The sequence below is a fragment of the Gossypium raimondii genome, chromosome 5, assembly GCF_025698545.1.
Source record: "Gossypium raimondii isolate GPD5lz chromosome 5, ASM2569854v1, whole genome shotgun sequence".
Taxonomy (NCBI): domain Eukaryota; kingdom Viridiplantae; phylum Streptophyta; class Magnoliopsida; order Malvales; family Malvaceae; genus Gossypium; species Gossypium raimondii.
The window spans coordinates 33,141,398-33,152,580 of NC_068569.1; the positions used below are offsets into that span (position 1 = coordinate 33,141,398).

At 36.2% G+C, this 11,183-nt stretch overlaps 1 protein-coding gene across 1 annotated transcript; it reads right to left on the bottom strand.

Moving 5' to 3' along the window:
• Positions 1-3,958: 3,958 nt before the first annotated feature.
• On the bottom strand, positions 3,959-7,832 carry LOC105771398 (protein NSP-INTERACTING KINASE 2). Its single transcript, XM_012592848.2, has 11 exons — positions 7,341-7,832; positions 7,124-7,256; positions 6,930-7,001; positions 6,696-6,839; positions 6,442-6,513; positions 6,277-6,336; positions 6,082-6,179; positions 5,593-5,742; positions 5,159-5,500; positions 4,700-5,079; positions 3,959-4,601 (listed from the first exon to the last, which is right to left on the bottom strand). The coding sequence occupies exons 1-11, from the start codon at positions 7,441-7,443 to the stop codon at positions 4,281-4,283; spliced, it is 1,875 nt and encodes a 624-aa protein (XP_012448302.1). The 5' UTR covers positions 7,444-7,832; the 3' UTR covers positions 3,959-4,280.
• Positions 7,833-11,183: the final 3,351 nt, after the last annotated feature.

An 11,183-nucleotide genomic window follows, 5' to 3' on the forward strand; every position in this document is an offset into this window, starting at 1 on the left:
CATGCTGAAATTGGTTGATGACATGTCCAAGGTTAAAGTCAGTGATACTATTTGTGAAGTTTGTCAGCTTGGTAAGTAAGCTAGATCGCCTTTTCCAGCTAAAAGTGCATGGAGAGCTCGAGAAAAGCTTGAATTGGTACATTCTGATGTTTGTGGACCAATGAAGACTCCTTCATTGAATAACAGCAAGTATTTTGTCTTGTTTATAGATGACTTGACTAGGTTCTGTTGGGCTTATTTCTTAAAGCAGAAGTTAGAAGTGTTTGAAGTATTTAACAAGTTTAAAGCCTTGGTTGAGAACCAATCTGGTTGTAAGATTAGAGCCTTGAGAATTGATAATGGCTCTGAGTATGTGTCTGACAGATTTCAGAAACTATGTGAGCAAGATGGGATTCATCACCAACTAACTACAGTCTATACTCCTCAACAAAATAGAGTATGTGAGAGGAAAAATATAACTGTGCTTGATATGGCTAGATGTTTGCTGGTCAAGAGTAAGCTGCCAAGCAAATTTTGGGCTGAGGCAGTCAATACCTCAGTGTATTTGCACAACAGGTTGCCAACTCGTGCTGTCAAGGACAAGACTTCTTTTGAAGCATGGCATGGATTTAAGCCAGTTGTGTCACACTTAAAAGTGTTTGGTTGTTTTTGTTATGCCCACATTCCAGTAGAAAAGAGGACCAAGATTGAAAACAGGGTTGTTCCAAGGATCTTTGTTGGCTATAGTAGTGCTAAGAAGGGTTATAAGGTGTTTGATCCCTCAACAAAGAAGATTTTGGTAAGCAGAGATGTAAGATTTGATGAAAAGAAGGTTTGAAGCTGAAATGGTGTTGAAACAGAATTGATTGAAGAGGATCAACTTGACATTGTTGTTGAACCTGCAGAACAAGGATCAAATGATGAGGCTGTTGATGATACTCCTGTGAGAGGCACCAGAACTATTGATGACATCTACCAAAGATGCAATGTGGCAATAGTTGAGCCCACTGACTATGAAGAAGCTGCTAGGGATAAGTACTAGAAGAAAGCCATGGAAGTAGAATTGGAGATGATTCACAAAAATGAGACTTGGGAACTGGTGAGCAGGCCTAATCACAAGAAGGTCATTGGTGTTAAGTGGGTGTTTAGAGCCAAATACAATGCTGATGGCTCATTGAACAAACAAAAAGCAAGACTTGTGGTGAAAGGCTATAGTCAGCAGTATGGGATCGATTTCATGGAAACATTTGCTCCAGTGGCAAGGTTGGACACAATCAAACTTTTGTTTGCTTTGGCTGCTCAGAAACAATGGAAGATTCACCAATTGGATGTCAAGTCAGCATTTTTGAATGGCTTTCTCAAGGAGGAAATTTTCATTGAGCAACCTGATGGATTTAAGATTGTTAGAGAAGAAGATAAGGTTTACAGACTAAGAAAGGCTCTTTATGGCCTGAAGCAGGCACCAAGGGCCTGGTATGACAGGGTTGACACATACCTGTCAAGGCTTGGGTTTGAGAAAAGTGTCAGTGAAGCTACATTTTATGTGAAGAAATCAGAAAGTGAGACATTGTTGATTGTTTCTCTCTATGTGGATGATTTGCTTGTGACTGGAAGCAAGAGTGAGCTCATAGAAGAATTCAAATTTCAAATGCAGGAAGTGTTTGAAATGACAGACTTGGGAGTTATGACATACTTCCTTGGTATGGAAGTGCATCAATCTGATCAAGGCATTTTCATTAGTCAACATGTTTTTGCTTTGAAAATTCTTGACAAATTTTGTATGCAGAACTGCAAAACAGTCAGCACACCTGTGGCTCAAGGAGAGAAGCTGACTAGTAATGAGAATCAAGAAAAGATTGATGAGAAGCACTATAGAAGTCTGGTAGGTTGCTTACTTTACTTAACAGCAACTAGGCCTAATATCATGTTTGGTGTTAACCTTTTGTCAAGGTTTATGCACTGCTGTGATGTAGTTCATCTTAAAGTAGCAAAAAGGGTCCTTAGATATATCAAAGGAACTGCAAGTTATGGAGTAAAGTTTGAAAAGGGAAATGAGCTCAAGTTAGCAGGGTATTTTGACAGTGACTGGGCTGGCTCTGTCGATGACATGAAGAGCACCTCTGGTTATTTCTTTACACTTGGATCAAGTGTCTTCTGCTGGAGTTCAAAGAAGCAACAAACTATTGCTCAGTCCACAGCTGAAACAGAGTACATTGCAGCTGCTGCAGCTGTTAATCAAGCCATTTGTCTTAGGAAGCTCTTACATGATCTCAATGAAGATCAAGCTGAGCCAACTGAGATTAGAGTAGACAACCAATCTGCAGTTGCCATAGCAAAGAATCCGATCTTTCATGGTAAGACCAAACACATAAAGATCAAATTTCATTTTGTTCGAGAGGCTGAACAATCGAAGGAAGCCAGCCTTGTTCATTGTAGCTCAGAAGCTCAATTGGCTGATATACTGAATAAGCCATTAGGAGCTACTAGATTTGAAATTTTGAGAAAGACAATTGGTGTTTGTTGCATACAGTCCAAGGAGGAGTGTTAAACTTTGGCCTGCAATGCAACATGGAACCAGCAGCAAGCTCACAACAAGACCAACAACAGCAAAGCAGCCTGAAGTGCAGCATTGGAGCTGAACCGAATGTAACAGTGGCTTGGTCCATTTTGTTTCAATGTAATTTTTGTTTAGTTTACTTGTGACTTATGCAAGTAAGTTGGTAGGATTAGTCCTTAATGTAATGGCTGATATGTCAGCCCATTTTGTGTGTAATTTAAGTTATCAATTAGTCATGTATTAGTGGGGGCAGTTAAGACATTAGGTAACTGTCAAGGTAATCTTGTAACTCATATATTTTCAATTTTTGAATGAAAATTAGTGTGGTTCTTCAGTTACATTTTGGCTGCTGTTCTTTCTTTCTTTTTGCTTCGATTTTCATTGCTTTTGTTTTAATGCAAATGTTCCAACAGATGCATCGAATGTAAAACGAAAATGATCACTTGTGAAATGGGATCAGTGTAGACCAGCGGTGTAAAATGGGGGGTTTGGGATTATGGTGTTTGGTCACTCAAAATAAAGCTTTCATGATGAAGATGAGGTATAGTCGTATTACCAAAACTGATCGAATGTGGGTTAACATTCTTCGAAATAAGTATAGAGTTGATGCAATATACCCTAACCATATTAGTAGAGCAAACTGCTCTATTTTTTTTTTCTTGTGACGGGGACTTAAGAAGATTTGGAGTGAATTAAAGGAAAATGTTTGGTGGACACTGGGTGATGTGAAAAGCATTAGATTTTGGCATGATGTATGGACTGCGGAATTGGGCTGTTCGAAGAACCCTGTGATTCAGTCTGCTGGATATATGGGAGACCCTTACTTATGTGACATGGTTGCCATGCAAGAACAATGGAATTGAGATTTGCCGAGACAATGCGTTCACCAATCAAGAGTGAGCTGGGAATGTCGAAGGGTGAAACTGACTAGGGTACATTTTTTTGGTGTTGTAATCTGGAATTTGTGGAAAAAGGGGAATAATAGCATCATTCAGCATGCAAACTAATGAGTTAATAGCCAAGTGCTACAATTGGACGCTAAGTATCATGCACACTGCAACATTTTCTAAAACTGTTAACGTAAATGGCGTCATGCAGTTGGGTGGTGAGCGGTTTTCCATTGGAGGCATAACTAGGGATGATAATGGGCGATGAGCCGAGGGTGGAGCACATGATTCTTACAGGATAGGAAGTGGCCTGGAGTCGAGGTTTTCGAAAGGTGATCATTGAAAGCTATAGCTCACAGGTAGTCTCAGCTATTAACAACAAAATGGCGCCAGCATCATTAACACTTATTCGAAGAATGCAGGATGTTTATATAATATATATCTATATTTGAATATGTTTATATATAAAAACACCCTCCAAACATAAAAAAATCTTTGAAAAGTTAAACATAATTATACCCAATACTCACCTGAATCCAAGAATCATAGCTCTAAACTTCCTGTCAGAAATCAGATACATTTGAATAGGATTTTTATTACAAGTAACTCTAAAATAAGAAACATCTCCATGAAAGTTCTTCATTCACCAGTAGCAGGACATGTAACACACTCAACCTAAATATATGTCAGTTTTTGATGTTTGAATCCAAATTTGTACTCAATCAGAAATGAGACAGATTTAAAGTAATTCCCACTTTCCCAGTATTACAGTATACTATACGATACCTTCATTTCAACACATACCTCTCATGGTGAACCATGAAACTCGTTTTACACTGTCTTTGAGATTTTTCATGTTATCTTGGTCCAGAGAGCTCCATTGCAGGGACCAACAAGGAAGAGTCATCGGTTAGGTCAGAGTATCTTTCTGAAGAAGAGAACTCATTGGCTCTGGACCTGTTTGGTTCAGCTCTATGTGAAGCTTCCCACGTCTCGGCTAGCCCATCACCTTCTAGCATCCGTACCACTTCTGACATCTTGGGTCTTTGACTTGGCTGGTTCTGAACGCACAAAAGAGCCACTCGAACCATTTCTTCAACCTCAATCCTATCGTAGTTATTTTTCAGATCCTTGTCAACTAGCAACTCTAGTTTCTTTTCTTGATGAATTTTTATTACCTGCATAATTAAACAATAACCAACTATATTAGATTATCCGGATTGGGGTTCAAGTGTTAGATACAAGTACGTAAGTAGATATTGTTAGATTAGCTCACCCAGTCAAGAATGGCTCCTTTCTGGTTAGCTGTTTTCCCGACTTGGAGAGCCCTGAGTCCAGAAATGAGCTCAAGTAAAAGGATACCGAACCCAAAAACATCGGTCTTCTCAGAGGATTGACCGGTTGATAGATATTCAGGGGCTATATGTCCCACGGTGCCTCTCACTGCTGTTGTCACATGTGACTCCTGATGATCTAACAACTTAGCCAACCCAAAGTCACCAACAATGGCCTCACAATCATCATCCAGAAGTATATTTGCGGCCTTAACATCCCGATGAATTATCTTGGGGTCACACTGCTCGTGCAAATACAGTAACCCCCTTGCTGCTCCTAATGCAATTCTTTTCCTCGTTCCCCAATCCAGTGCTGGTTTGGCTGCAATCACACACAAGTTACAACATTATTCTCGACTAAATTCCGACATCTATGTTGCCCAGACTCTTCATTGAAGTACCTTTGAGCCGAGTGGCAACGCTTCCATTAGACATGTAAGGGTAAACCAGAAGCCTCTCCGTCGCGGTGATGCAAAACCCATAGAGACGAAGGAGGTTGCGGTGAACTGCTAAGCTTATGAGTTCAACTTCAGTTTGAAACTGGATTTCACCTCCAGCTGCACTTCCATCTTTAAGCCTCTTCACAGCCACGACTGTTCCATCCTGCAAATACCCTTTATATACATATCCAAATCCTCCTTTCCCTACTAAGTTCCTGCTGCTGAAATTGTTAGTTGCCACCTGAAGTTCCTTGAAATGGAACCTCTTCAAGTTTCCAAGACAAATTTCTTCCCTACGTTGTTCTGAGATGATTTTTTTTTTAACATGTTTTGATAGAGACAAGTTAGCCCTTTTTCATGTATATAAACAATGTATAATATAGTTTTTTACTAACCATTAACGTCGAAGAAGATTTGCTGGTTGTGTCTTTGTCTCCACCACAGAAGGAAACCAAAGCCAAGAATAAGTAGGCAAATGGAGGCAAGAGTTGAGCCAAAGGCTAAAGCAATTTTATGGCTCTTGGATCTTCCCGAAGGTTTTGAGTCTAAAGAAAAACACAGAAATATGACGCCAGATTGATAGAATTAAACAATCATGCTAATGTTGGAGAAACTAGTGACGGCAAATTTTAGAATAATTAGCATGTTTTAACTTGGAAACTAAAAATTAAACTCAACAGTAGAGCACGTCGAATGTGTACTAGCTCAATTAACATCGATGATGTTACAGATTCTTTGAGATTAAAGGTTCTATAAAGCATTAAAGCTGGGATCTTGATTTTTTAAGTAGTGGTTGATGAATTGAAAAAAAAACAGCATATTGAACAGAGAATTCAAGATTTGGACAAATGAAGAAACATTGAATGGGGAAGAATTGTTCTTACTTTGTGAATTATTTGAGGAAAGAGACAATTGCATTGGTCTTGTTCTGGAACAGTCTTGTCCAGTCCCCACACCACAACTCAATGGGTTTCCCACAATGCTGTGTCAACTAAAAGATATGTAAGAAAATAATAAAAGAATCATACTTTAGACAGGGCAAATTAACACAGTAAGACGAGAGCTAAACTCAAACTTACTTGAATGTTGTTGTAGGCAATTCCGGAACTGGACCATTCAAATTATTGAAAGACAAGTCCCTGTAAAACCAGACACATCCCACATATAGTTGGAAACTATCGTACTCTGTCTGATAAATCAATCAGTTTTGGAAATAAAAAATATAACAGGATTTTGTGAATTACAGGAAAGTGAGCTGTGTCATGTTTGCCAAAGGGGAAGGGATTGCTCCTGACAGACTGTTGTTATTCAGCCTCCTGGTATCATTCAAACAAAACCACACCAATCATATTCAAAATAATTTAACTGTAGATACTTGAGATCGAGAATAGCTTGTTTAAAACAACTCATGTTTAGAATAGCCTTTGTTTAAATATAAGCTGTCTTAAACGGTTCTTGTTCAAAACAACTCATGTTCAGAACCTGTCTGGATACTTACAGGTATTGCAGGCTTTTTAGGTGAGATAGAGTGCCGGGAATTTGACCATTGAAACGGTTGTTAGAAAGATCAAGTGTTTTAAGCTTTGAAAGCTTCCCTAATTCCGATGGTATATTCCCTGATATATTGTTATTCTGAAGGTTCCTGTAAAAGCAAAAACATTCATTGCATACGGAATTCATAAACTAAATCACAATTTGACAGATGAATTGATAATTGATAATTGACACTTACACAAGCTGGAGATTTGTCAAGTTCCCAATGGTAGGGGCAAGATTACCAGACAGATTCTGGCTTGGAGCTCCTCTGTAATAATAATAAAAAAAAAAAGAACATTTGAACCAACATCAGATATTGTTTTGTCTGAATCTGTAGTAGTGTTTGAAGCTTTGTAATATATTCATTTGAACTTAACATCAAATACTTACAGGGCAGTGACTAGACCATCACTAGAACAAGTGATCATGTTCCAACTGCAAGGATCAACAGCAGTGTCATCCCAATTGCCAAGAGCTCCATGTGGATCAACCAGGAAAGCTTTTATGCCCATTAAAGCTTGCACTGAAGAAAACAAAAACAATCATTTTCCTACTTGAAATTTTACGCTTCTTTTTTTCAGACAAACAACCATGTGGTTTCAGTTACCTTCAAAGTTAACACCTTTTGGTGAAAGCAATCCAAATGCAGAACTCCACAAGCAGACCAAAGCCACACAATTCAAAACAAACTTGTCTTTCCTTAACCCCATTGCTTCAGCAGTTGTTGCAGTTCCAAGAAAGAAAGAAAAGAGAACAGGTTCTTGTAAGAAAAAACAGGTTTTTGTTGTTCTTGGTGGTGGTGGTTTTATGCAGCTTTTTTTTTTTTTTACATGAGGAGCCAAGAAGGTGAGGACCCCCTGGTTCCTATAAAAGGATGGAATTTGAAATGAGTCTCAAACTTTCAGTGAGAACCATGGAAATCCAGACACTTTGATCAGTGACATGGCTGCCACTGGTTCAAATCAAAAGCTGAGATAAAGAATATATGAAAGCTAAGTTACACTGACCAAATATAGATGATTTCAAATGATGTTTTGATAAAGAGAAAAATAAATTGTTTCAATCATGCACTTATTTATGGAATTGGATATTTTGAGAAATTTCTCAATTTGTGAAGCCAAGTGAAGTATTAACTGTTAAGCACCGCAAATTATATAATAATTGAATGCTTAATCAAAATTCTTTCTTTTAATTTTACTAGGTGGAGTTAGGCAGGTACTCTGGCCTAACATTCCCTCAGCTTGGCCATTTTCTGTAAAAATAATTAGTTAAAAATACTAGAGAATTTTAAATATCATAAATTTTTAAATATTACTTATCCACAAACCATAAAATTTTAAAATTTTTTCCTTTATGTACCAAATAAGAATCCAAAATATAAGATAGTATATTTGATCCTCATTTTGTATAATATTCATATATTGTTTTTCTTTCTGGTAATCTGGGATAGGAAGGTGATGCTAAAAATGAAATTCAAGTTTTAAGAAGCATAATCTTATCATTATGAGCACTGCCTAATAATAATAATAGGTGAGAATCTCTAGAGATCTTTGTTTGTGTGAATTATTTCACACCATTCTTTTTAATGCATTGTTTTTGTCTTAGGTGTCCCATTTGTCAATCGAAGAGCACCTAACCTTATACTTTTATAATTCCAAGCTTCCATAATTTGATTAATCAAGTCATTTACTATCAACATGTTTTTAAGTTGTATTTACCCATACTTTTTATAATAAGTTTTAAATGAAAGTATTTTTAAATTATTCGAATTCAACAAACAAATCTTAGTTAAAACGACCCAGAAAGACAATCCCAAGTGGTAAACCATAAAACCAAATCCGAAGTGCTCTTTTTAGACATAGACATGTCATGGATACAGAGGTCCTTAGCTTTATGGTTTGGAAGTGGTTTTTCAGGCCTCGCAAAGGCCATTGATGTACTCATTTGGACAATATTCTTTGTTCAATATTGAAACTAATTATTCCCATGAATTAATGGCTACCATCAACTTCTAAAACACATGAAAATTGCATTCCAACCATTGACAAGGAAGATCCAAGTTACATAGGAGGGGGTCATGCTTAGGGTTCCCCACATGAGAAAAGTGACTACTTTTACATTACAAATCTAAAGAGGAAAAAATTTATAGGATTACTTGTCTCCTTAGCTTAATATAACCAGTGGATTAATGACACACTTACAGTAGCTATACATATATATATATATATATATATATATATATATATCTTCCAACCATTAGTCCCCACCACTTAATGACCCTTCCTCTTTAATAGATTCTTTATATAATACGATAAAGATATTGCGACTTTCACTTAAATTTCAATTTAGTTAATTCATAGAGGAGAATGACAGCGGTTCGGTTTTATTTTAGAAATATATATATATATATATATATATAGAATTTTGAATTTTAAAAAATTAAATTAAATGTTAATAATCCCTTGACCTAATGGCAAGAGTATTAAGATATAGGCATAATAATTTGGGTTGGATTCTGTTGATAGTAGGTATCGACAAAGGAGGAGACATGGAAGAGGTAATGGTGGTTTGGTGAGACCGGTTCACCCGGTAGGGGCAAAGAGCTGGACGAGTTAAGGAAGTTGGGATGCTAGAACACAAAGGAGAGGGATGAGAGATATATGGTGGCTAGGATGCTTAAAAGTCAATCTTTTCTTCCACGCGTGTGAGGGGTATTGATAGGGAAAGTTTCGTGTTTGGTGGTGTTGCCATGGTGCACCTGCTATCAAGCTATCATTGTTGGACACATGGAGAGGATGTCTATGATGATACGCATTCTGTCATTCCTTTTGACTCATGGTGTAGAGTGGTTAAGCCCACGTGGGTTTGGTGGCCTAAAGAGTTACATTCTGAACAGAATAGCGGGTGCCAAGTGAAGACTTTCTATAGAAAGCGGGTGGTTACCTCGGAAGCATGGTTGGCTAGGGCCCTTCTAGAGAAGACGAAATGTTAGCTGAAGTAAAGCTTTCTGGATTATCAGTTTGCTAGTGACTGGTCAACTGATAGCAAGTGGAAGGGCATCTTTTGGGTTACATGTTGTGTTGCCACATGTCTCAGGCCGAAGGGGATATAACAGATCTCAAGCAACCCCATTACCCACTCCCAATTATAAAAAAAAAATTAATTTAATTTAATTGAATCAAATTGAGTATATTTTTATGTTAGTTGAACTTAATCAAACATTTGCATTCATTTTTGGGTTTATTTTTCAACTTTATTTTTAATATGTATGAAGATTTCTTTGGTCACTCTCAAATGTGGTATTAAACAAATTGGTTTCTCTTAAAAGATCGAGTAATTTAATCATTGTCAATTTCGTAAGTGAGTAAGGAAGGACAATTAATCATGAAAATTCATTTTTTCATCAAATATACATAATTTTGATTGATATAATAGCAAATTAAGCCATCAATATTTACAAATTTTTCAATTAAATCCTATTTTTAAAAATTGAAAAAATTAAAAATTCAAAAAGAATATATAAAAAAACCTTAAGCTTCAAAAAATATATAAAAATAGAATGTATAATCTTTGAAGGTTAAATTTGTTATCATACCAATCAAAATTATGTAAAATTTACAAAAAATATTAATATTGTAATTAATTATCCTTATATGTTCACTTTCGAAATTGATAGAGATGAATTTGACTTGATTTTTAAAATAGAATAATTTACTCAATATCAAAATTAGAAGGAACAAACAAATTTTTACCCAAGCATATGTTACATATTTAGAGTCAATCTTATATGTTTATTCTTATACTGCAAATTTTTTTCCTTGAGGGAAATGGTTGCATATATTATATTTGAGGATTTTCTTCATAATTGACCTAAAAAAATGATTATTTATAAAAATGACCCGGTTGCAAAATATTATAAAAAATGATATGTTTTCTACTGTACATGTCGGTGTCGACTATCTTATTGCATGCACCACCCTCCATCATCCCCTAATGATTTTCGATAATTGTTCGGTCTATAAAAAATGACTTTTTTGTGTTAGTACCGTGTTCGCCAGCACTCATATGTATTTTTCTCAAATATACTTAAAAAATACTAGTATTTCGGGATTAAAAAATATTTTAATAGGTGTCGGTGTTCACATTGTCGACACTGGTTCAAATTAAAAAAATGTTTTTTTTTCTTTTTTGGTGTCGACGTTCTCTTTACCGGCACTGGTGTGGTTTTTGAATTTTTTTTAAATCGGTTAAGAATCGTTTAAACTAGGTTAAAAATTGGTTAGACCGGGTGAAAAAACCAGTTAAATCAGAGAACACTTATATGTTATAATATTGGGTATATATTCCTTCTATAAAAACCAACTTGATTCTTTTTTTTCAAGCATTGGACAATGCGACTCCTAAGCCTTAAGTTGCATGAGAAGGGAGATTTGAAGAAAATAATGCAATC

Coding starts and splice junctions, on each gene's coding strand:
- LOC105771398 (XM_012592848.2), bottom strand. CDS start 7,443: ATGGGGTTAAGGAAAGACAAGTTTGTTTTGAATTGTGTGGCTTTGGTC. Junction 6,840..6,929: donor TTGACAAATCTCCAGCTTGT/GTAAGTGTCAAT, acceptor TTGCTTTTACAG/GAACCTTCAGAATAACAATA. Junction 5,080..5,158: donor CGTTGCCACTCGGCTCAAAG/GTACTTCAATGA, acceptor GTGTGATTGCAG/CCAAACCAGCACTGGATTGG.